We start from the raw sequence: 26,630 nt of genomic DNA on the forward strand, positions 1-26,630 counted from the left end.
AGTTACAGACCAGTTACAACAACCTGACTACAGAGAGAGACCAGTTACAGACCAGTTACAACAACCTGACTACAGAGAGAGACCAGTTACAGACCAGTTACAACAACCTGACTACAGAGAGAGACCAGTTACAACACCCTATCTAAAAAGAGAGAGCAGTGTAGTAATATGTTGGCCACAGGTGAGCAAATCCTGTTTATCAAAATCTATTAAACCCAGGGATGTACATTAAAAATGGGTATTAATGAAACACACTGAGTGATTTGTGTCCTACTGTGTGATCGGTTCTTGTTAAACAAGGATGGATACTCGTCAACTCCAATCTTTACTACATCTCTACTGAGAAGAAGAGCTGGACTGAGAGCAGAGAGGACTGCAGAAAGAGAGGAGCAGACCTGGTGATTATAAACAGTGCAGAGGAACAGGTGTGCGTGCATGTGTGTGTGTGTGTGTGTGTGTGTGTGTGTGTGTGTGTGTGTGTGTGTGTGTGTGTGTGTGTAAGTTGGAGAAAGTCTAAAACAGTGTAATTTGTTCATATTGTTTTCTCAATCTCAGGAGTTCATCATTAGACAGCTGGGCAACATTAATCAGGCTTGGATTGGTCTGAGTGACAGAGGCACAGAGGGAGAGTGGAAGTGGGTGGACGGGACAGAATTGAAGAGCGGCACTGGGTAAGAAACAGAAATTTATTCAGTATCTTTGTCTATTTATCAGACTGTCTCACCAAGTGTGAATTTCCTGTACACTGCAGCAGATGGATTAAACCAAGCTAACATTATCTCCTGTTATATTCTTATTGGTCAGAGTGATGGAGTTTTATTATTATTAAAAGTTTTATTATTAAATTATTATAAGTCTCAGTGAGGTGAATGTATGGAATTGAAGAAAACTGAACACTGATTCTGATTCTCTGCTTTCAGGTTCTGGTATAAGGGTGAACCGAATGATGCAGGTAATAATGAAGACTGTGCTGAGATCTGGACTTTTCCAGATAGGAAGGCCTGGAATGACAGACCATGTCCTTATGAAACACCATGGATCTGTGAGAAAAGTGTTTCTTAGTTGTAATTTTTTAAATGACAGCAAAATTATACAATACTTGCACACATTTATCAAATATATGTAATGAGCAGTTGGACCCTTTGTAACTATCATTTGTAAAGAGCTATTTATCATGTGACCCTCTCAGTTAACCTGCTCACGCAGAACTACCACATGTTAATTCACCCATTTCATATTTATTTCATATAATTCTTATAGATTTCAGTAAAATAAAGTGCACAGATTAACAAGGCAAAGATTTTCTTAAGACACCATAAACACTTTTAGATATTTTCTTAAGATATGATCAGTCCACTGATTTGCCTGCAGAATGAAAACTGAATTATTAATCCACAATGTCCTTCTATGACGATGATGTTTTGCAAGAAACAGGTGTTTGGGTGTTTATTTTTTTTCCACGCTGTATTTTTTTTATTCTTTTTGCCGATGATGCTTATTGGATGTAAGATGTTTCTTCTCTGCTCACATCATGCTTTAATTCTAATCCTTGTAATGTATTGTATTTGATAGCTTGTGTGTTCTGTGTATTCTAATTTCATATTAATGTTTGCAATGTATTGATGTATGAATATGAAACAAATGTAAACAAGACAAATCTCCATCTTTGTTCAGTAAGACTAAGCTTCAGATCAGGCGGTGTCATGTTCATGCCACATCAGATTGAAATGTATTTTCCTTACAAAAATCCAGCATGTCTGTGTAGTGAGAGAAAAACGAAGGGCTTGTAAATACAGACTTAGCTTTTACTAGAAATGGACAATAAATAAAACTGATAGGAACATTGATCCGCTAATGTATGGTGGGAGCATAATGTCCAACTACCATGAAATGATTTCTTTTTGCTTTAAATAGGTCAGAAATGGTCAAATCTGAAACTGAACTGAAAGCCGAAACCAATGAGGCCAGAGAGAAAGAAGAATGAGTTTAAAGCCTAAACTGTTTTATTACCATGATGATGATGATGATGATAGTAATAATAATAATAATAATAATAATAATAATAATAATGCTTACAGTAAATTTCAACGCAGTATTTATAAATAAAAATACATCTGCTTTTTTGGCTCTGTGATTTTTTTTACAGACTGTAATTAACAATAAAATTAGAAATTTCTTAAACCTGATAAACAATACAACACATTCAACATTTATTTTATTCGGTTTTGGAAACTTTATCAGAAATAATAATAATAATAATAATAATAATAATAATATTAAGTAATGGGGAGTTAACCAGTTCATGTGCACACTGAATAAACATCATTGTTTTTATGTAGATTATCACAGAGATCACAGATTCAGATACCAAAAGTAATGGGACATAAATGTTTACTTAGCTGCTATTCTTTTATTGAAGGAAGTTGCATGGGTTATTGTCGTTCAGAAATTCACTGAGGCTGCAGTAGTAATCTGGTAAAAAGCCACTGCCCTTCATTAAATAAAACAAAGTGACTTCTGCTAACACTTAAGTGCAAGTTTATTAGCGGCTCTGTGACACAAACAGGGTTCAGTTTACCGCTTAGTCTGATTCACAATGTTGCTGACTCTCCAGCTACTTCAGCTAAAGCCAGCTGGTGACGGCCTGCTCAGAGACAGGAACGGTCTTGTAGTCTCCTTTCATCTTCATTCTCCTTTCTTATCAGTTCAGTGCCTAATATCAAAGCTCCACAGTGTTGATTTTTCAAATCCAACTGAAATATTTTATGTTAAATTCATGAGGATAATGAATTTTCTATAACAACAGCTCTAACAGTAGTTTAGCTATGAGATAAATCACAGGTTTATATTAATATACTAATGATAATATAGCTGGTGAGGGAAAAAAGAGGATCAAAAAGTGTATCGGGTATCATGGTCAACTGAGCGTGACAGAACACTATTCCGGAAAATAACTTGTGGACATGACAACTTACAATTTTATGATTACCAACTGTCCCATTCACTAACATGAGGATGTGCTGAGGTAAAAATTGTACTACAGGCAGCCACTAGAGGGCCTCAGAGACATTTTGGCATCACTACTTAAAAAAAAAAACATTTGGTGGGTGAGCAAAAATATTGGAACAGATAATCTTACACTAAAATGCATTTAAGTAAACTTTAAACTTGAGCCAAATTATTATTTTTTAAAAATAATTTTTAAATGATTCACGTTATACTTAACAAATTAATACGTTCTAACATTTCACTTCTCTTATTTTCCGGTTAAATAATGGGGGAAAAAAGTATCCCTCTAGACTATTTTATCCCTTCAGAGAGCCCTCGCTCACAAAAAGGTTGGAGACCCCTGGTCTAACTCTTACCCTCACTGTAATGCCAAACTCTTGCATTCTCCGCTCAACTGTTCGTGATGACATGCCAAGCAGTTTTGAAATGAAATGTACACTCAGTCCAATTTCAATCAATTGTCTAAGTTGCTGCTCAGACACACCGAGTTTGGGACGTCCCGTTGGTCCAGTCATTTCATTCACAACTGATGAGGAAAGTCGATTACAAAGAACAGAACACAGGTTTGAAAGACATTGCACTACCTCTTGAGGCATATGTTCATGATTTGTGTGTGCACTAATCAATATCATGCTATTTGTGCAGATAAAATAGAAATAATCCAGGTCCAGAGGCACGCGCTGCATGGCTTCCTGTAGTCGTGATAAAAGCCTCTCTAAAAGCACTGCCTGTGAATATACACAAAATGTTCTGAATAATCAAAACAAATTAAACCCATCATTTAATTCCTTGCACCTAAACCAGAATCCACAAAACAGACATGTCTTCCGTCATCCACTAACTATATATTCATGTTAAATCACCTGTAATTGTCCGGGATTTGCTGCCTGGCGGTCATCCATCTTTCTTCACCTGTCAACACACAGCCATGAGTCGCAGTGGAGTGACGTCACCTCCCCTCTTCGATTGATTGGCTAGAAGAGGAGCTGTAATGGACCAATGGTGACGCTAAAGCAACCCCTCATTTACATGAAACTCCAACTGCAACGTTTGGAAAAGTAAGCGGAGAATGTGGAAACAAGCGCGAGGGGAAAAAACAGCGACCCATAGAATTCTATAGGAATCGGAGAATGCGGAAGTGATTATAAAATATAATAATAATAATAATAATAATAATAATAATAATAAGATGAAGAAGTAGAAGAAGAAACGCGAAGCGTTCAAAAAAAAGAAAACATGAGCAGAAAATTGTAGACAGCACAAAAAACACCAAGGAAAACGATTTTGTGTGCAATGAAAAAATACTTTGAATTCATGTTCCAGTTTTGTGCAATATAATTTTTATATATAATTTTTTAAAAATGTTTGATTCACGTTTATTATTTTTCGATCTGTGACCGCAATAAACCTACTTTTGACGGAAAATTAATCCCATATGATTCCAGTGATACTGCAGACAGCCACTAGAGGGCATCAGTGACATTTTGGCATCACTATTTAAGTTTTTTTTTTTAACAGATAATCTTACAGTTAAATGCATTTAAGTAAACTTTAAACTTGAGCCAAATCATTTAAACAAATAATCTTTAAATTATTCATGTTATAATTAGCAATTTAATACGTTTTAAAATTTCACTTCTCTTATTTTCTGGTAAAATAATGAAAAAAACAAGTATTTATTTTATTCATAAAACAAGACCAAATATTTGTCCCAGACATTTGTTAATGTTTTAATACGAAAAAATAGAAAAAAAAATGTTCGGCTATACAGCGAGATGTTCCTTAAAGAAAAGAACTGAAGCAACTTCTGAAGTTTTTACAGTTTTTACACTATACCTCATATTGCACCTCTTACAATATGAGTGTGTGTGTGTGTGTGTGTGTGTGTGTGCGTGTGTGTGTGTTGTCATATTTTTGGTTACTTTTGTTCAAAATTGCTACACCCATAACCCTCTATGGAAGGAGTTCATTATTAATCAGCCATGTTGACTCGGATTGGGCAGTCGGACTTGGATTGGTCTGAGTGACAGAGAAACAGAGGAAGAGTGGAAATGGGTGGACAGTACACCACTGACCACTGCGTAAGAGACAGCTTTATGTTTACTGTATTCTGTACTGTATTCTAATTTACTCATTGTGCATTTCAGACAGCATCTGATAAATAAACACAGATATATTTTGTGTTATATTCTCATTTGTCAGACATAACTATTATATTGTTATGATTTGTTAGGAATCTCAGTGGAACGTTGTGGAATTGAAGGTATCTGAACACTGATTCAGATTCTCTTGGTTTCAGGTACTGGGATAAAGTGCAACCAGATAATTACAATAATGCAGACTGTAGTGAGGTCGGGTCTCTACATTGTAAGGGCTGGAACGACAGACCATGCTTTAACAAACAAGGTTGGATCTGTGAGAAAAGTGCTTCTTAGTTAATTAAATGGCCAAATGAAAGTTTTGATCATTTGGAGCAGCGGTAAATATGTCTCAAGTCTGTTCTTTTATTATCAGTGTGAACAGTGGCCACTGCAGTGATGTAACCAGGAAATGTTTTCAGTGGAGAATGAGGAAATGTGCTCAATAAAAATCACCAGATCTCTAGAAATAAATTGAGAAGTTCCAGTGAAAATGACTGAAATAACATGCTAATAGGGGTATGTGTTACCTTATAAACCCAGATCTGCACTTCTTTTTTCTCCTGCAGTAGATGTCCAGTACTTCATCAGCTATCACGTCCATATCACATCTATCACGTCCATATCCCTGTACTGCACTTTCCCCAATGGGTTCCCATGGGCATCCCGGCACCATTTCAAAGCTTTGAAAGCCCGTTGACATAATTTTTTCTCCAATGCCAATGGTATTTCACAAGCTTGGTGGACCCCAAACCTGAAAAGAAGCAGTGGCTTTGATTCATGCTGTCCAGGTTCACTGGTCCAGCCTGATCAGCCCGAGCTCCTGATCACCACAGGAAACCTTGACCTGGGAAGTGTGGCTGAGTTTGTGGCTCTCATGAGGGAGGCAGATCCTCAGTTTGATTTATAGAGATTTTGGGGAGAACCAGCCTGATGGCCACAACCTCAAGGCCTTTCACCATGTATTACGAGAGGGAGCAGGCTGACCAGGTGGCCTCCACAGCTCCTCCAGCCCCAGGTTGACAGGGCCATGATGGAGGTAACACAGGTATGCAAGACCAAGGGTTGCCATAAAGAAGCCCAACTACCGTGTCCAACGTGTGTTAAACTCGGGATACATGAATCAAATTTCTGGTCTCAGGCATGTTTCAAAAGCAGCTGGCGTACCCATAAACGGCTCCAAAACAGAGAAAGAGCCGAGCTGCAGGCAGGGGTCACTGTGGTAACCTCATCTCCAGAGCTTCAGCCCGAGACCCAAGAGGTAGTTTCACCTATAGAGCTCCAGCCAGAGGTCAATGTGGTGACCTCATCTCCAGAGCTCCAGCCCAAGACCCAAGAGACAGTCTCATCTCCAGAGCCACAGCCAGAGGTGAACATGGCGACCTCCTCCCCAGAGCTCCAGCCTGAGACCCACAATGGGGTCTCACCAACCGAGTTCCTGTCTGAGGTCGATGAGACAACCTCTCAAGCCATGTTCCTGTCCGAGGTCAACGAGAAGGCCTCCCAAGCCCTGTTCCTGTCTGAGGTCGACAGCACAACCAACCAAGCATTGCTCCTGTCTGAGGCCGACGCCACAACCAATCAAGTCATGCTCATGCTAGAGACTGATGACACAGTCAACTAAGTTCTGCTCATGCCTGAGTCTGCTGACACAATCAACCAAGCCCTGCCTACACCTGAGTCTGCGGACACAGTCAAAATAGTTCTGTTTACACTTGAGTCTGTTGAAACCCCACCTGCAGAGTCAATGGAGAATGACGCTCGGCCTCCCTTCTCAGCTGAGGACATTGCTCCGCCTCCTGTTGTGGCCAAGAACTTCACTTTGTTTCCCTGCTCTGCCTCAGACATGAGTAGACCAGGCTCTTCTACGGACATCACTCCCCCTTCCTGCTCGGTGGAGGACATCGCCCTGCCAGCTGGCTAGGCCGAGGATGTTGCTCCACCCTACTGTTCTGCTGAGGACGTCATTCTGCCTCCATGCCCCACTGAAAGCGTCGCTCTACACTCAAGAAAGGCCGACAAGACAGCTCACCAAGTCAAGCTCCCGTCTGAAGCTGACGACACAGCTCCCCAAGCCTGGGTCTTGTCTAGCGACCCTGGTGAACCTGCCCCAGCCTCATTGCAGCTCCTCGGCTCCTTGAGGAACCTGCTATTCATATGTTGGACAATGCCTGTCTTGGTTCCTGAGGGGCTGTGAGAACATTTAGCCCAGTGGGCCAGGACGGCTGGGGGAGGAAGTGTTTTCTGGCGCTCCCTCGCACTAAGTGCTGGAGCACACAGTACGCTCTGAAGCCCAAAGCGCGACTGCACGCATCTGGGTTTGCATTTGACATTGAATTTATTTACTTGACACACGTGTATTTGTTATGGTTTATGTCCTGTCTCCACCCTCTTATGTTATTGGAGGTCTTCCTCACGTGTTCTCGTTAATCACAGCTGTTTTGTCTTACACCCCTGATTATGTTTGTTATTTAAACTCTCATGGGTCGTTGTTCGGGGGCGAAGTATTGAGTGTTTTCACCATACCAAGCCTTTCTTCTGTGGTCTTGTTTCCCGTTTTTGATCTTGTTCCTAGTTTCTCATTTTGTGCTTGATCTTGCCTTTTTTATGCCCGTTTGCCATTTGCGTGACCCTCTGCTGTTTTGACCATGTTTCACGCTTTGCATTAATTTGCCTATTTTCCTTTAAATAAAACACTTAACTGCGACTGCATCTGCCAAAAGACTCGATTCATTACAAGTACAGAGTAAATAGGGAGAATGAACAGAAGAATATCGCAAATTAAAGATCGCCTGGAGTCAGGCTCGAACAAGGGATGGTCCTTAAGAACCCGAGAGAGTGACTATGGTTTACAAGGCGAGGCCAACCTAGTGTAGAGGAAGGACTAGAGTATAGCGCTAGTTTTCAAACACCTGAAATTACTGGTAAAGTCTATTGCCAGGACACTCAAACAAAAACTGATTGCACGAGTGCTTTATTAAGTAGCCAGGAGGACAGGAGTAGCTCCTTACTCCAATGCTCCTGATTAATTCAGAGTGGTTCTGTGCCTCCTTCTGGTAGCTTGCACACGTGTAGGAAATTTCTTACTTGTAACATAGGAAATTACAAGAAAGCACTCATAAAATAATATTACAAATGTGTACATTAGTCATCAAAGAGCATCACCTTGTGCTACAGTCGTACTCTAGCCTTGTAAAGTTACAGGTTTTATAATAATGATTAGCTTTGCATGCAGATAAAGACTATTAATAGTCTTGGCTGGCAGTAAAGGAAGAGAGCAAACTGCAGTAACTTCCTGTGGTCAAAGTGTGAAAACCACAGAACACTAGAGAAACAATAACTTACTGAAATGTCCAGCAGAAATGTTCAGCAGAAATGTTTAGTTCAGCAGAAATGTTCAACAGAAATGTTCAGCAGAAATGTTTAGTTCAGCAGAAATGTACAGCAGAAATGTTCAATAAAAATGAAACTGACAAGAAACAATAACTTACTAGCAGGAGTGCATTAATATAGAAATGCCATGCAGCTGGAACTACTGCAGATCTGCTGTTAATATTCAGTAATTATTCAAAATTATTCAGTATCTTCTGACCAATCAGATTCAAGAATTCAACATTGCTGAAATATATTCTATTAATTCATCATGATTTTGGCTGACTGTACTTTTTTAATTTACTGTGATTGTAGTAGTAATCAGTGGACAACATTTAATATCATCATCCATGATTAACTTCATACTAAAAAAATACTTGGTAAACTCCTCGTTGTCACTGCTGCATTAAGGCCTTTCTGATTAAAGAGTCTTCACAGAGTGTCAGTTTCACACCTGAAAATAACCCATGGGTCACACGTGTGGTTAGTTGCACATTTAAAATGAATGAAACAGGAAATAGGGCTTTCAACATAACAGCAACACACACAGTCACTTAGGCAGTGTTCCTTCAGACGGTCACCCGGAGTGTAGTTTTAGACAGTTAAATATCAGTATAAGTGCGTCTATAAGGACTGATAACTACTTCACTGAAAGATCAGGATTACTGTAAAGAGAAGAATGGTGATGAGTGAGGAGATTTATGTAAATGCAGAAGGTACAGCGGACGACGGAGCTGATTCTAGTGGCGGTGAGAACTCTTATGAAGATGTTTATGTGAATGAGGACAATTTGGAAACCCAGAGGACCGGAAGTTTCAAGCAATCTGATCGCTCAGGTAAAATACACTCACACTCAGAAATATGTGTATATGTACTGATCTACTGAATTTAATTTACTTGTGTCAAATGTGACCATCCATTTAAAAAGAAAGGCTTCAAGAATCTGTAAACTTGAACCAAATGTAGTTATTTGTTTTAAAAAGATGCTATGTTACTTGAACTGATAGCCGCCACCCCCCCCCCCCCACACACACACACAAACACACATCTGATACATTACACATCTAAGTTACAAATTATACAATAGGACTCAGTTCAGCATGAAAACAATTCAAACTCAGGCCCAATCCAATAAAATTCAGTTGAGTTACATCAATCATGTGTTGTTGCATACTAGTTTTGACTTCGTAAAGATCAACAGTTTCTTCATTGTCTTTATTTTTCCCCCCGAACATTGCTACTACTTTCTTTGTACCTTATTTCTTTATACTGCATCAATTCTCTCCAAATCCTCTTGTCATACAGTTTAGGGATGCATGTTTCACTAAAATGTGTTTCTGGGGCTCCAGTGTATCTATCACATGTAGAAATCCAATATTTTCTGTGATGCTATAGGGGCACATATCCTTGCAAATAAAGTAACTGAAGACTTCAGGTTATTGTATTTGTCTGGATAGAAGTGTAGGGTGGCAATCTCTAGAAGAAACTACACAAGCATTACCTGTTACAGCTTCACCTGACTCTCTCGTCAACACACACGCACAAGAACTGTGGAGTGTACATCGACTGTCTACATGAATTGTTATGTAAAGCATTTACACACCTGTCCAAGAGCAGCATCGCTAAGTCTGTGTCTAGCTTCATCCTGTTCACTAGTAATACATTATTCCATAATATTTCAAGAATACCCAATCATTACTCAAGTATAAATACCCCAAATAATACTTAAGTATAGAAATGTAGTACAAATTCCCAAATATTCTCCACTCGTGGTGAGGCAGAAACACTGTCAATTGTCATTGGTTGTTTCATTTATGTGTCATCATTGTTCTCAGTTGTTTTGTGTTTCAGCCCAGCTGTGTTCATTACACTCAGTTGCTCAATGTCTCTGTTCTGTTCCAAGCCTTGTTCCTAATTTCCGTGTCATTGTTTTGATCCTATTCACATCCTCATTATTGGAGTCTGTTTTACCAATCATCTGACCCTCTGCCTGTTTCTGACCACGCCTTTGATTCACGTTTTGGATTCATCTGCCTGGTTTCCTCAATAAAGCTCTTAACTGCACATGCATCCTGCATCTCCTCCCTGACCAGCTGCTACAATGATTTTCTTAAATAACCAAAAGTCAATAAACTGTGCTATAGTAGTATGTGTACACACAAAGTCAGCACACAAGCAGCCCTTTCATAGACATTTACCTATGACACTTTGAATTTTCTGTGTGTTTTGATTGCTTCATGAAGATTTGAAGGTATTCAGTTGGACACACACATGTCTCTGTATCTGTTCTTCCATTAGGATTAAACGCCAAAGGAGGCAGGTGTTACAGACTGACTGCAGTGTGTGTGCTGCTGCTGTGTGTTTTTCTGCTGACTGCCATCATAGTGCTGTGGATCAAATTCACCAACCTGAATAAACAGATAGACCAGTTACAGACCAGTTACGACAACCTGACTATAGAGAGAGACCAGTTACAGACCAGTTACAACAACCTGACTATAGAGAGAGACCAGTTACAGACCAATTACAACACCCTGACTATAGAGAGAGACCAGTTACAGACCAGTTACAACACCCTGACTATAGAGAGAGAGCAGTGTCAGCCTAGTATCATGTTGACTACAGGTGAGTGAATACTGTGAACAAACAAATAGTTTATCAAAATCTATTAAACCCAGGGATGTACATTAAAAATGGGTATTAATGAAACACATTGAGTGATTTGTGTCCTACTGTGTGATCTGTTCTTGTTAAACAAGGATGGATACTCTTCAACTCCAATCTTTACTACATCTCTACCGAGAAGAAGAGCTGGACTGAGAGCAGAGAGGACTGCAGAGAGAGAGGAGCAGACCTGGTGATTATAAACAATGCAGAGGAATGGGTAGGTTTGTGTGTGTGTGTGTAAGCTGGAGAAAGTCTAAAACAGTGTAATTTTTTCATATTGCTTTCTCAATCTCAGGAGTTCATCATTAACCATCTGGGCAACATTAATCGGGCTTGGATTGGTCTGAGTGACAGAGACACAGAGGGAGAGTGGAAGTGGGTGGACGGGACAGAATTGAAGAGCGGCACTGAGTAAGAAACAGAAATTTATTCAGTATCTTTGTCTATTTATCAGACTGTCTCACCAAGTGTGAATTTCCTGCACACTGCAGCAGATGGATTAAACCAAGCTAACATTATCTCCTGTTATATTCTTATTGGTCAGAGTTATGGAGTTTTAATACAATGAAAAGTTTTATTATTAAATTATTATCAGTCTCAGTGAGGTGAATGTATGGAATTGAAGAAAACTGAACATTGATTCTGATTCTCTGCTTTCAGGTACTGGTACGGGGGTGAACCGAATAATCAACATAATAATGAAGACTGTGCTGAGATCTGGACTTTTCCAGATAAGAAGGCCTGGAATGACAGACCATGCTCTGAGAAACAATGGTGGATCTGTGAGATAAATATTTTTTAGTGGTAAATTTAGATCTGAAGGCAAAATTATAAAATGCATATCAAATGTATGTAATGAGCAGTTGGACCCTTTATAACTATCATTTGTAAAGAGCTATTTATCGTGACCCTCTCAGTTAACCTGCTCACGCAGAACTACCACATGTTAATTCACCCATTTCATATTTATTTCATATAATTCTTATAGATTTCAGTAAAATAAAGTGCACAGATTAACAAGGCAAGGATTTTCTTAAGACACCATAAACACTTTTAGATATTTTCTTAAGATATGATCAGTCCACTGATTTGCCTGCAGAATGAAAACTGAATTATTAATCCACAATGTCCTTCCAATTTCCAGCTGAAACCAATGAGGCCAGACAGAAAGAAGAATGAGTTTAAAGCCTAAACTGTTTTATTACCATGATGATGATGATGATGATAGTAATAATAATAATAATAATAATGCTTACAGTAAATTTCAACGCAGTATTTATAAATAAAAATACATCTGCTTCTTTGGCTCTGTGATTTTTTTTCACAGACTGTAATTAACAATAAAATTAGAAATTTCTTAAACCTGATAAACAATACAACACATTCAACATTTATTTTATTCGGTTTTGGAAACTTTATCAGAAATAATAATAATAATAATAAGTAATGGGGAGTTAACCAGTTCATGTGCACACTGAATAAACATCATTGTTTTTATTTAGATTATCACAGAGATCACAGATTCAGATACCAAAAGTAATGGGACATAAATGTTTACTTAGCTGCTATTCTTTTATTGAAGGAAGTTGCATGGGTTATTGTCGTTCAGAAATTCACTGAGGCTGCAGTAGTAATCTGGTAAAAAGCCACTGCCCTTCATTAAATAAAACAAAGTGACTTTTGCTAACACTTAAGTGCAAGTTTATTAGCGGCTCTGTGACACAAACAGGGTTCAGTATACTGCTTAGTCTGATTCACAATGTTGCTGACTCTCCAGCTACTTCAGCTAAAGCCAGCTGGTGACGGCCTGCTCAGAGACAGGAACGGTCTTGTAGTCTCCTTTCATCTTCATTCTCCTTTCTTATCAGTTCAGTGCCTAATATCAAAGCTCCACAGTGTTGATTTTTCAAATCTAACTGAAATATTTTATGTTAAATTCATGAGGATAATGAATTTTCTATAACAACAGCTCTAACAGTAGTTTAACTATGAGATAAATCACAGGTTTATACTAATGTGCTAATTCTAATATAGCTGGCGAGGGAAAAAAGAGGATCAAAAAGTGTATCGGGTATCAAGGTCAACTGAGCGTGACAGAACACTATTCCGGAAAATAACTTGTGGACATGACAACTTACAATTTTACCAACTGTCCCATTCACTAACATGAGGATGTGCTGAGGTAAAAATTGTACTACAGGCAGCCACTAGAGGGCCTCAGACACATTTTGGCATCACTACTTAAAAAAAATAAAAAATAATAAAATACATTTGGTGGGTGGGCAAAAATATTGGAACAGATAATCTTACACTAAAATGCATTTAAGTAAACTTTAAACTTGAGCCAAATTAATTTTTTTTTTGATAATTTTTAAATGATTCAAGTTATACTTAACAAATTAATACGTTCTAACATTTCACTTCTCTTATTTTCTGGTTAAATAATGGGAAAAAAAAGTATCCCTATAGACTATTTTATCCCTTCAGAGAGCCCTCGCTCACAAAAAGGTTGGAGATCCCTGGTCTAACTCTTACCCTCACTGTAATGCCAAACTCTTGCATTCTCCGTTCAACTGTTCGTGATGACATGCCAAGCAGTTTTGAAATGAAATGTACACTCAGTCCAATTTCAATCAATTGTCTACGTTGCTGCTCAGACACACCAAGTTTGGGACGTCCCGTTGGTCCAGCCATTTCATTCACAACTGATGAGGAAAGTCGATTACAAAGAACAGAACACAGGTTTGAAAGACATTGCACTAGCTCTTGAGGCATATGTTCATGATTTGTGTGTGAACTAATCAATATCATGCTATTTGCGCATGCTATATCACCGAAAGTGATTATAAAATATAATAATAATAATAATAATAATAATAATAATAATAATAATAATAAGTTGAAGAAGAAGAAGAAGAAGAAGCGCAAAGCGTTCAAAAAAAGAAAATATGAGCAGAAAATTGTAGATAACAAAAAACACCAAGAAAAACGATTTTGTTTGCAGTGAAAAAATACTTCATGAATTCATGTTCCAGTTTTGTGCAATATAATTTTTACATATATATATATATATATATATATATATATATATATATATTAAATGTTTGATTCACGCTTATTATTTTTCGATCCGTGGCCGCAATAAACCTACTTTTGACGGAAAATGAATCCCATATGATTCCAGTGATACTGCAGACAGCCACTAGAGGGCATCAGAGACATTTTGGCGTCACTATTTAATTTTTTTTAAACAGCTCATCTTACAGTTAAATGCATTTAATTAAACTTTAAACTGAGCCATTTTTTTTTACATAATCTTTAAATTATTCATGTTATAATTAGCAATTTAATAGGTTTTAACATTTCACTTCTCTTATTTTCTGGTAAAATAATGAAAAAAACAAGTATTTATTTTATTCATAAAACAAGACCAAATATTTGTCCCAGATATTTGTTAACGTTTTAATACGAAAAAAGAAGAAAATAATGTTCGGCTATACAGCGAGATGTTCCTTAAAGAAAAGAACTGAAGCAACTTGCTAATAGGGGTATGTGTTACCTTATAAACCCAGATCTGCACTTCTTTTTTCTCCTGCAGGAGATCTCCAGTACTTCATGATTGTCTTCATGATGACTGCTGAAGCTTCATGATTGTCACGATTTCCTCTCACGCAAAGTCCTGGAGCACGCAGCGCACTCTGAAACCCGAAGCGCAAACCTGAAGAGCGACGGTGCGCTTCTGGGTTTGCAGTTTGCATTGACTTTGTTTACAAATGTTATCAAAAGACCAGGTTAAATTTTTGCCCAAAATTCACTGTTTATATTTTTGATCGTTTCTTGAAAAGTTATGTTCAATACTTTTGGCACAAATCTAATCCCATATCCTACTTTAATAATAATAATAATAATAAATTGTAAACATTGGCAAATTGGTGTGATATAAGAGAAATAAAACACTTGAAGATTTACTGTTATCGTAAAATCATCAACAACGGGGTGATGTGATGTGAAGAGGTAGAGAGATTTCCCCAACGGAAATGGTACAGTTTTATATTCAACGCGCTTGGTGTGTAAATATCCACCAATCAGTCTGTTAAACAGTAATTCCAGTGTCCTGTTCTTCTTGTTATGACTCTGTGGTCATACACCATCTACGACACCTTATTAGAATCATAGGGAGTGAGTTATTTATAAAGTCACTACTGTCCATGTTATATATTTGCTGGTAGAAGCCGCTGTATAAAGCTGATTTTCACTCATGTGTTCTAACTGGTGCTGCTTTAATAAACACTCCTTTAAAACCAGACACACGTAAAAGTGTAAGATCAGAGACTTTTATACATTATTTTCACGAGTTTCTCTAAAAAACAAACAAACATCAATTAGTCTGTTACCAAGTTCAGAAACCTAATTAACATCTGATAGGAACTTAGTATATTTCCAATATATTATTAATCACTGCTTGATTCGGTTTAATTTAACAGTATGACTCATTATTCAACAGGTAACAGAATAGCACTGGAGCGAGCACACACTGTTATTTTGCATGTTCATTAAAAAAAAAACACAGCATGGAAAATCGGTTCAGAAAGAAAATCAGGTGACATCATGGAGGTGACAGAGTTATTAACAGTAATGAGGATTTTTCAGACACAACACACTGACCTACACAGATAAAAATATCAACTTATTTACTGCTTTTCAATCACATGCAGTAATTTAGATAACGACTGTCTTCTCACAGATCCAAATGATCTGATAATGACAGGGATAATCAGACCAGTTCCAGACAGGATCAGTGTGATCATGAATTACAACACAGTCCTCATCTCCTACAGCACTGTCGGGTTCTCCTTTCCCCCAGAACCTGAAGGAGAGAATCAGAGGATCCGCTGTGTGTTTCTCAGGGCAATGAAGAGTCAGTAACTCATCATCATGAGAAAATATTAGTTCAGTGTTTTCTTACCCAGTGTTCAGCGGTGTACCGTCCACCCACTTCCACTTGCCCTCTGTGTCTCTGTCACTCAGTCCAATCCAAGAGTTTCTGCTCAGGATTTTACTGATGAACTCCTGTCATTGTAGTAGTAAAATATCAGAATTAGTAAGGGTCTCGCTCTCTCTCTCTCTCTCTCTCTCTCTCTCTCTCTCTGTCTCTCTCTCTGTCCCTCTCTTTCACTTTCTTTCTCTCACACACACAACACACACATGCACTCACTCACACTCTCTCTCTCTCTCTCTCTCTCTCTCTCTCTCTCTGTCCCTCTCTTTCACTTTCTCTCTCTCTCACACACAACACACACAACACACACATGCACTCTCTCTTTCTCTCTCTCTCTCTCTCTCTCTCTCTCTCACACACACACACACACACACACACTCTCTCTCACTCTGCGCATGCGCGGTGTAGGAGTGAGCGTGGTGTGTGGAGCGCGTGAGAGCGGTGTGGCGTCTCACCAAAAGTTTTCTGCAAGTGTGTCTTTTTGTTTTTCTTTAATTTAATTTATCGAATGTGTAAGTTATGTGAGTTTCGGTGGCCGGTAAAAGTTGAGAGTGGGTGAGAGTGAGCGGGACGCCATGGCCTCTGAGGCCGGAGGGGAGATGCTGTCTGTCCGCCATGGCGTCAGGTGTGTGCCGGAGAAAGGAAAACAGGTGGAGGAGGTTCTGCTAGTGGTGGGAGAGCAGGTCGGGTGCGAGAACATCTACTCTTTCTCCCGAATAAACAAAGCGGTGGTAGTTTTCCTAAAAAAGGAAAGATTTGTGAAAATGCTAATCGAAAATGGAATATGGCTGAAAGGTGTCATGCTGCACGTTACCCCTCTTCCTGCCCCTGTGACGCGGGTCGTTATTTCTAACGTGCCCCACTTCATTAAAGACGAGCTGATAATGAAGGGGCTGGCCCGCTTCGGAAAGTTCTCCAACCCCATGACGGATATTCTGCTTGGCTGCAAAAACTCCACAGTAAAACACGTCCTGCCTTTCCGCAGACAGGTTTATATGTTTATAAACAACGAGAACAAACACTGGATGTTAACTTTAAGTGTAAAGTCGGCGACAGCAGCTACACCGTTTTTGCCACCACCGAACGCCTCAGGTGTTTTGGGGTGTGGGGAGATCAGGCATAAACAGCTGGTCTGCCCACGCAGAGCTGTGCAGCCGGGGAGCTCCCGGGCGACATGGCCGGGGTACAGCAGCAGTAGCGTGGAGACAGCCAGCGGGGGAACACCAGAGAACAGGAGCCTGGGGCACAGGGGGGTAACGACACACCGGAGAACAGGAGCCTGGGGCAGAGGGGGGTAACGACACACCGGAGAACAGGAGCCTGGGGCAGAGGGGGGGTAACAACACACCGGAGAACAGGAGCCTGGGGCAGAGCGGGGTAACGACACACCGGAGAACAGGAGCCTGGGGCAGAGGGGGGTAACGACACACCGGAGAACAGGAGCCTGGGGCACAGGGGGGGTAACGACACACCGGAGAACAGGAGCCTGGGGCAGAGGGGGGTAACGACACACCGGAGAACAGGAGCCTGGGGCAGAGGGGGGTAATGACACACCGGAGAACAGGAGCCTGGGGCACGGGGGGTGGGGGGGGATGGTAACGATACACCGGAGAACAGGAGCCTGGGGCAGAGGGGGGTAACGACACACCGGAGAACAGGAGCCTGGGGCAGAGGGGGGTAACGACACACCAGAGCCACAGCTAGAAGAGGTCAGTGTCGAACATACCACCATCACTGAAACAAACGCAGCATCCAGTGATAGCACTGACACCCGTGCCCATGCTAATAAAACCAACACGGCAGACAGCATTCATAGCAAACCCTACACCGCTATCACTGTCGGAGACAGTGACTCAGCACAACAGAAACAGAAGAACCAACAGGACAAGAACATTGAGAACAATAAAGCTGAACTGAAAACAACAAGGGAGAAGATGGACAAAGTGGAGGAATCGTCCAAACAGCCACAGCACAATGTTGTGATGTTGGAGGACTTGGGCCCAGAGTGCAGCGCAGGAGCTACAGGAGAGGAACCCCTCACAGACATGGAGGAGGGAGAGGTCACCCCAGATCAACCAGACACTTTTAACTGTCCAGAACAACCTGAACAGTTCTACACCACAGAACAGATTAACCAGTTTCTAGAACTGACTAAAGGAAAACGAAATATCTTACTGACAAGTTTCTTCCCGAACAGGAGAAACTTCACCAAATCTGTACAACACACCATGGGCGTCCTGTCACCACATGGACAGCAGCCACAAGAGGGGATTTATGTGAACGGCACTGCGGACTTTATATGACAGAAATGGATGCACGGTGAACTGGGGGGGTTTGAGTTCCTGGGAGGAGGTGTGGGTGGGGGGTCTAATGGGTTTCTTTAAATAAAAAAAAAAAAGTAAATATGTAAATATACCAAAACTGATGCATTAAAGGCGTTATATAAAAGTCAAGTCTCTGAACACCTGTAAATGACAGCACAATAAAAACAGCGTTAGTCTCTCTCTCTCTCTCTCTCTCTCTCTCTCTCTCTCTCTCTCTCTCTCTCTCTCTCTCTCTCTCTCACCTGTTCCTCCTTGCTGTTTATGATCACCAGGTCTGCTCCTTTGTCCCTGCAGTCCTGTCTGCTCTTCTCCCAGTTCTTCTCCTCATTAGACATGCAGTAAAAACTGGAGTCAAAGTTGAAACACCTCCCTTTATCTATAGAGATATACAGAGAGAATTTACTGAGATCAAAACACACAGTTTCTGAACTATTGCCTGCATACAGCCATGACTTGTATTTCACCACAAACACTATCGCTCAATATATACCATAATATATACTGTAATATAACTGTAATATATACCATAATATATACTGTAATATAACTGTGATATATACCATAATATATACTGTAATATAACTGTAATATATACCATAATATATACTGTAATATAACTGTGATATATACCATAATATATACTGTAATATAACTGTAATATATACCATAATATATACTGTAATATGACTGTAATATATATACTTAATCACCTGTAATGAGCCTTTTTTTAAAAACATTATTTACCACAAGAAACAGCATCTTATTGTGATTTTACACCAATTATCTGTCTCCCAAATTCAAATCTGATCAAACTTAATACTTTGATTTGGGGTTTTTAAACATGTAACATAATAAAACTCTCCAAAACCCAAAAAAGTCATTGTAAACCTCGTTCAGTCTTTTTGTCAGAAATACAGCGATCTGAGAAACTTTATCCAAATGGGGACAGTGTACTGCATCCAGCATTTATTTTCTCTTTTTGTTTGTTGCTCCAAATTTGGAGAACACGTGGCATTTCTGCAGCATTAAAGCTTGTACTTTTGTAGGTTATTGTTGTCTATTTCTCTGTTTAGACCCTGAGCGGATAAATAAATACAGCACACCAACTCTGTGCCCCCTGTTTATTCGAAAATTTCATGCACTTACAACACAGATCAAGTGTACTCCGGTATCCATCTCTCTCCCTCTGTAACTGGTTTCTCTCTATCGTCAGGTTGTTGTTTCTGTCCTCTAACTGGTCTCTCTCTAAAGTCATTCTCATGTAACTTGACTGTAAATGATTTCTCTCTGCAATCAGTTTATTGTAACTGGTCTGTAACCGGTCTTGCTCTATTATAAGAGCGGTGTATGTGGACTGTAACTGGTCTTTTTCTGTAGTCAGGATGGTGAATTCGATCCACAGCACTGTGGTAGCAATCAGCAGGAGAAGACACAGCAGCAGCACACACAAAACAGCCAGTCTGTAACATCTGTCCCCCGCAGTGGTCAGTCCTATAAGGGGGTGGGACACAGAGAATAAAACGTTTTCCTCGCCCGTTACAAGGATCCGAATCTACATCCGGATTTCTGTGATGCTGCTTTGTGGCGGTGCGGATTGTTAAAAGCGTTCCACAATTATAATTGGAATCGAACTGATCTGTGTTTGTACCTGCGTGTTGAGTCTTCGTGTTGGCATCCTCCGTCTCGGTTTCGGGCTTGTGAGGTCTAACAGCATCTCCTCTCTCATAGAGTTCCATCACCTTCTCGATGCGCTCTCCTCTCTCCTTAGCCTTGTTCACATATTCGGAAACAGTCTGAGACATCTCTGCTCTATAAAAGACTCTGAATCACAGCGTCGCTAGTCTTCTGCGTGTCAAGCGTTAAAGAGACCTTTTAACTGGTGTAGTGCGGTTAAACTGGGAAGTGTTCGACAGGGAAGTTGCTATTGTGCACATTATGGGATGTAGGGCTGTTAAACAATGCCATTATCTGTACCTGGATCTGTTTACTGCTCAAAATACACTATATGGACAAAAGTTTGTGCACACCTTACCACACACACACACACAAATGTGCTTTTTGAACATGGCGTTCCAGATTCAGTCGCCTTTTTGCTCTTATAATAATTCTGGGAAATCGAGGAGTATTTTCACTCTGATGATGATTATTTTCCAAAGACAGCACATCTTGTTTTATTTATTTTTCATCCTTATGAAGATAAAATGCAGCTCGTTCAGTTGTGTTACCGAAAGTCCTCTGTCCTGAAGACTTTTCTCATGGCAGAAAACCTACACTCTTCCAAAGTGCTGACACTGAAGACTCCTTCCATAATATTAAATAACATTTAAGTACCCATGCTTATACCTCCTCTCTCTCTCTCTCTCTCTCTCTCTCTCTCTCGCTCTCTCTCTCTCTTTTAAATAACAGCCTATTTTCAGTAAATGGGAGAAGTTGACAGAGTGTACAGTAAATACATCTCTCTCTCTCTCTCTCTCACTCTCTCTCTGTCACACCTCTTCCTCTGTGCTGTTTATGATCACCAGGTCTGCTCCCCTCTCTCTCTTTCTCTCTTTCTCTCTCGCTCTCTCTCTCTTTCTCTCTCTCTCTTTGTCACATATATATGTTTTGTGTTATCATGGCTTAATCCACCTGCTGAAAATGACAAAATATTTTATTTTATCAGTTGGCTTGTATTTTGAGTTACGCACCTGCCTGGAAATCCTGGTAATAAACATACAGTATATAAATAATATATATTATTAATCTCAATCTCTTACGCAGTGGTCAGGGTCGTACCGTCCACCTGTTTCCACATCCCCTCTGTGTCACTGTCACTCAGACCAATCAAATCCTCATTGCTGCCGAGCTGTTTAAATTCTGCACTTGTATCTGACTCCTTGGATTCCATGACAACATCACACCACCCCATCACTGATTATTTTACTCTAAATGCACTGTTTATTCTTTACGGAAGAACGACGCTGTAACGCCACAAATGTTCTATAATTTTTTTTATTTAAATGTTGTTTTGTTTTACCTAAATCATTTTTCATGACAAGAAACTGAAACTGAAACACAATCATCATCAAAATACTGTTGTTTATACTTTTTAAGTATATATATATATATATATAATTGGTTCAATTTGTGTATGTGCTTTTGATTATTAAATGATACACGTCACTGAGAAACACGTCTCTCACAGATCCAGTGTTCATTATTAGAGCATTTCTGATCATTCCAGAAGTTCCCATTTAAACTGAAAATCTCAGCACAGTCCTCTTCATCTTTATTATTCGGTTCCCCTGTAGCCCAGAACCTGAAACCCAGAGAATCAGAATCAGACTCAGATCAGTGTTCAGTTTCCATCAATTCCACACATTTAACTGAATCCTCTCAGACTCTGTGCACCTTAAAGGTAGGGAAATAATTTCTTACGCAGTGGTCAGTGGTGTACCGTCCACCCATTTCCACTTTCCCTCTACAGCTCTGTCACTCAGACCAATCCAAGCCTGACTGCTGCCCAGCTGTTTACCGATGAACTCCTGTAAATGACAGCACAATAAAAACAGCTTTAGTCTCTCTCTCTCTCTCTCTCTCTCTCTCTCTCTCTCTCTCTCTCACCTGTTCCTCCTTGCTGTTTATGATCACCAGGTCTGCTCCTTTGTCCTTGCAGTCCTGTCTGCTCTTCTGCCAGTTCTTCTCCTCATTAGACATGCAGTAAAAACTGGAGTCAAAGTTGAAACACCTCCCTTTATCTATAGAGATATGTGAAGAGAATTTACTGAGATCAAAACACACAGTTTCTGAACTATTGCCTGCATACAGCCATGACTTGTATTTCACCACAAACACTATCGTTCAATATATACCATAATATATACTGTAATATAACTGTAATATGTACCATAATATATACTGTAATATAACTGTAATATATACCATAATATATACTGTAATATAACTGTAATATATACCATAATATATACTGTAATATAACTGTAATATATACCGTAATATATACTGTAATATAACTGTAATATATATACTTAATCACCTGTAATGAGCCTTTTTATAAAAACATTATTTTTCCACAAGAAACAGCATCTTATTGTGATTTTACACCAATTATCTTTCTCCCAAATTCAAATCAGATCAAACTTAATACTTTGGTATGGGGTTTTTTAAACATGTAACATAATACAAGTCTCCAAAACCCAAAAAAGTCATTGTAAACCTCGTTCAGTCTTTTTGTCAGAAATACAGCGATTTGAGAAACTTTATCCAAATGGGGACAGTGTACTGCATCCAGCATTTATTTTCTCTTTTTGTTTGTTGCTCCAAATTTGGAGAACACGTGGCATTTCTGCAGCATTAAAGCTTGTACTTTTGTAGGTTATTGTTGTCTATTTCTCTGTTTAGACCCTGAGCGGATAAATAAATACAGCACACCAACTCTGTGCCCCCTGTTTATTTGAAAATTTCATGCACTTACAACACAGATCAAGTGTACTCCGGTATCCATCTCTCTCCCTCTGTAACTGGTCTCTCTCTTTAGTCAGGTTGTTGTAACTGGTCTGTAACTGGTCTCTCTCTAAAGTCATTCTCATGTAACGTGTCCGTAAATGATTTCTCTCTACGGTCAGTTTATTGTAACTGGTCTGTAACCGGTCTTGCTCTATTATAAGAGCGGTGTATGTGGACTGTAACTGGTCTTTTTCTGTAGTCAGGATGGTGAATTCGATCCACAGCACTGTGGTAGCAATCATCAGGAGAAGACACAGCAGCAGCACACACAAAACAGCCAGTCTGTAACATCTGTCCCCCGCAGTGGTCAGTCCTATAAGGGGGTGGGACACAGAGAATAAAACGTTTTCCTCGCCCGTCACAAGGATCCGAATCTACATCCGGATTTCTGTGAGGCTGCTTTGTGGCGGTGCGGATTGTTAAAAGCGTTCCACAATTATAATTGGAATCGAACTGATCTGTGTTTGTACCTGCGTGTTGAGTCTTCGTGTTGGCATCCTCCGTCTCGGTTTCGGGCTTGTGATGTCTAACAGCATCTCCTCTCTCATAGAGTTCCACCACCTTCTCGATGCGCTCTCCTCTCTCCTTAGCGTAGTTCACATATTCGGAAACAGCCTGAGACATCTCTGCTCTATAAAAGACTCTGAATCACAGCGTCGCTAGTCTTCTGCGTGTCAAGCGTTAAAGAGACCTTTTAACTGGTGTAGTGCGGTTAAACTGGGAAGTGTTCGACAGGATGTCGCTATTGTGCACATTATGGGATGTAGGGCTGTTAAACAATGATGTTATCTGTACCTGGATCTGATTACTGCTCAAAATTCACTACATGGACAAAAGTTTGTGCACACCTTACCACACACACACACAAATGTGCTTTTTGAACAAGGCGTTCCAGATTCAGTCACCTTTTTGCTCTTATAATAATTCTGGGAAATCGAGGAGTATTTTCACTCTGATGATGATTATTTTCCAAAGACAGCACATCTTGTTTTATCTATTTTTTTCATCCTTATGAAGATAAAATGCAGCTCGTTCAGTTGTGTTACTGAAAGTCCTCTGTCCTGAAGACTTTTCTCATGGCAGAAAACCTACACTCTTCCAAAGTGCTGACACTGAACACTCCTTCCATAATATTAAATAACATTTAAGTATCAAAGCTTATACTTCCTCTCTCTCTCTCTCTCTCTCTCTCTCTCTCTCTCTCTCTCTCTCTCTCTTTGTCACATATATATGTTTTATGTTATCATGGCTTAATCCCATCTGCTGAAAATGACAAAATATTTTATTTTATCAGTTGGCTTGTATTTTGAGTTACGCACCTGCCTGGAAATCCTGGTAATAAACATACAGTATATAAATAATATATATCATTAATCTCAATCTCTTACGCAGTGTTCAGGGGCGTACCGTCCACCTGTTTCCATATCCCCTCTGTGTCACTGTCACTCAGACCAATCAAATCCTCATTGCTGCTGAGCTGTTTAAATTCTGCACTTGTATCTGACTCCTTGGATTCCATGACAACATCACACCACCCCATCACTGATTATTTTCCTCTAAATGCACTGTTTATTCTTTACGGAAGAACAACGCTGTAACGCCACAAATGTTCTAAATTTTTTTTATTTAAATGTTGTTTTTTTTACCTGAATCATTTTTCATGACAAGAAACTGAAACTGAAACACAATCATCATCAAAATACTGTTGTTTATACTTTTTAAGTATATATATAATTGGTTCAATTTGTGTATGTGCTTTTGATTATTAAATGATACACGTCACTGAGAAACACGTCTCTCACAGATCCAGTGTTCATTATTAGAACATTTCTGATCATTCCAGAAGTTCCCATTTAAATTGAAAATCTCAGCACAGTCCTCATCACCTTCATTATTCGGTTCCCGTTCAGCCCAGAACCTGAAACCCAGAGAATCAGAATCAGACTCAGATCAGTGTTCAGTTTCCATCAATTCCACACATTTAACTGAATCCTCTCAGACTCTGTGCACCTTAAATGTAGGGAAATAATTTCTTACGCAGTGGTCAGTGGTGTACTGTCCACCCATTTCCAGTCTCCCTCTACAGCTCCGTCACTCAGACAATCCAAGCCCGACTGCTGCCCAGCTGTTTACTGATGAGCTCCTGTAAATGACAGCACAATAAAAACAGCTTTAGTCTCTCTCTCTCTCTCTCTCTCTCTCTCTCTCTCTCTCTCTCTCTCTCTCTCTCTCTCTCTCACCTGTTCCTCTCTGCTGTTTATGATCACCAGGTCTGCTCCTTTGTCCCTGCAGTCCTGTCTGCTCTCCTCCCAATTCTTGCGGTCATTAGACATGCAGTAAACACTGGAGTCGAAGCTGAAACACCTCCCTTTATCTATAGAGATATATGGAGAGAATTTACTGAGATCAAAACACACAGTTTCTGAACTATTGCTTGCATATAGCCATGACTTGTATTTCACCACAAACACTATTGATCAATATATACCATGATATATATACTGTAATATAACTGTAATGTATACTATAATATATATATATATATATATATATATATATATATATATATATATATATATATACTGTAATATAACTGTAATATATACCATAATATATACTGTAATATAACTGTAATATATACCATAATATATACTGTAATATAACTGTAATATATACAATAATATATACTGTAATATAACTGTAATATATATACTTAATCACCTGTAATGAGCTTTTTTAAAAAACATTATTTACCACAAGAAACGGAATCTTATTGTGATTTTACACCAATTACTCTTTTTTTGACGTCTGAATCAGATCAAATTTAATACTTTGGTTTGATTACTATTTGATTTTTGATTTTTGTTTCGTTAAGTATAATGACCACTAATGAATACGGTTAATGTAATGGCTACTGTCTCTAGAGCAGGGGTTCCCAAACTAGAGGTTTTGATTTACAAATGGGGGTTAAATTGAACTATTTTACAAATTATTATTATATATGTAATATTTTAAAATGTTTCTGTTATATTCAGACACGCAACATTTAAATGGATATGTGGAATTTGTTATTGCAAAATTAGAGGGACTAGGTTCATCCATTTGCACGTTTTTTTTTTTTGGTAAATATTTTCCTTTGGGCTAAAATTCAGGCAGCAAAAAAAGTGCTTTTTTGGATGATACTGTGAATGATGCACCTTGGTCACTTGGTCACCATGTCACGCTCTGTAATCACCTGACATGACAGGGTGATAATAATTCAATGACATTTTGACTACAGAAGACACTGATGCCCCGTCCTCTAATATAACCACCTTTACTAACAGCAGCACATTTAATTCAGTGTACACTATTAAGGAAGTGCAGATATTCACTCTATGTCACGTATCGAGGTTGAGCCAGAAGCAAGTGCAGATAATGACATTTATTGAAACAAACGTACTATGAAACAAAGACCCTAAGACAACTTGGAATAACACTGTGGCATAACACAAAACACCGAGACATGAACAACAAGAGTCTGGGACAACGAAAGACAAGCAAACAGTGCAGACAAGGACTATATATACACGAGTGCTCATTAACAAAACGTGAGTCAGGTGCAGGTGGTCATGT

At 39.2% G+C, this 26,630-nt stretch overlaps 5 protein-coding genes across 7 annotated transcripts in view; 3 read left to right on the forward strand and 2 right to left on the reverse strand.

Annotated features, from left to right (window-relative positions):
* Positions 1–2,200, forward strand: part of LOC128604092 (C-type lectin domain family 4 member M-like) — a 27,573-nt gene extending 25,373 nt beyond the window's left edge. The window contains exon 6 of the mRNA XM_053618903.1: positions 1,915–2,200. The gene's annotated coding sequence lies outside the window, so the exon portion shown is untranslated. The remainder of the gene's footprint in view (positions 1–1,914) is intronic.
* LOC128604005 (hepatic lectin-like) lies at positions 169–5,810 on the forward strand. The gene is made up of 5 exons (XM_053618777.1): positions 169–181; positions 301–425; positions 556–671; positions 921–1,061; positions 5,013–5,810. Exons 1-5 carry the CDS (start codon positions 169–171, stop codon positions 5,092–5,094), a joined length of 477 nt encoding a protein of 158 aa, XP_053474752.1. The 3' UTR covers positions 5,095–5,810.
* A 3,235-nt stretch (positions 5,811–9,045) lies between these two features.
* Positions 9,046–12,812, forward strand: LOC128604096 (CD209 antigen-like protein C). The gene is made up of 5 exons (XM_053618908.1): positions 9,046–9,355; positions 10,818–11,144; positions 11,279–11,403; positions 11,482–11,597; positions 11,847–12,812. The coding sequence occupies exons 1-5, from the start codon at positions 9,199–9,201 to the stop codon at positions 11,986–11,988; spliced, it is 867 nt and encodes a 288-aa protein (XP_053474883.1). The 5' UTR covers positions 9,046–9,198; the 3' UTR covers positions 11,989–12,812.
* A 2,269-nt stretch (positions 12,813–15,081) lies between these two features.
* On the reverse strand, positions 15,082–20,991 carry LOC128604095 (C-type lectin domain family 4 member E-like). Of its 2 annotated transcripts, XM_053618905.1 has the most exons (5): positions 20,158–20,991; positions 19,656–20,000; positions 18,752–18,885; positions 16,153–16,256; positions 15,090–16,053 (listed from the first exon to the last, which is right to left on the reverse strand). In XM_053618905.1, the coding sequence occupies exons 1-5, from the start codon at positions 20,309–20,311 to the stop codon at positions 15,906–15,908; spliced, it is 885 nt and encodes a 294-aa protein (XP_053474880.1). In that variant the 5' UTR covers positions 20,312–20,991; the 3' UTR covers positions 15,090–15,905. The 2 variants fall into 2 exon arrangements, with proteins under 2 accessions (XP_053474881.1, XP_053474880.1); XM_053618906.1 differs by lacking the exon at positions 19,656–20,000 and having other exon boundaries at positions 15,082–16,053.
* A 600-nt stretch (positions 20,992–21,591) lies between these two features.
* LOC128604097 (CD209 antigen-like protein E) lies at positions 21,592–24,913 on the reverse strand. 2 transcript variants are annotated; one of them, XM_053618910.1, is made up of 6 exons: positions 24,902–24,913; positions 23,486–23,597; positions 22,984–23,328; positions 22,113–22,246; positions 21,927–22,033; positions 21,592–21,807 (listed from the first exon to the last, which is right to left on the reverse strand). In XM_053618910.1, exons 1-6 carry the CDS (start codon positions 24,905–24,907, stop codon positions 21,669–21,671), a joined length of 843 nt encoding a protein of 280 aa, XP_053474885.1. In that variant the 5' UTR covers positions 24,908–24,913; the 3' UTR covers positions 21,592–21,668. The 2 variants fall into 2 exon arrangements, with proteins under 2 accessions (XP_053474885.1, XP_053474884.1); XM_053618909.1 differs by having other exon boundaries at positions 23,486–23,600.
* Between the last annotated feature and the right edge of the window lie 1,717 nt (positions 24,914–26,630).

Source organism: Ictalurus furcatus, chromosome 29, assembly GCF_023375685.1.
Source record: "Ictalurus furcatus strain D&B chromosome 29, Billie_1.0, whole genome shotgun sequence".
NCBI lineage: Eukaryota > Metazoa > Chordata > Actinopteri > Siluriformes > Ictaluridae > Ictalurus > Ictalurus furcatus.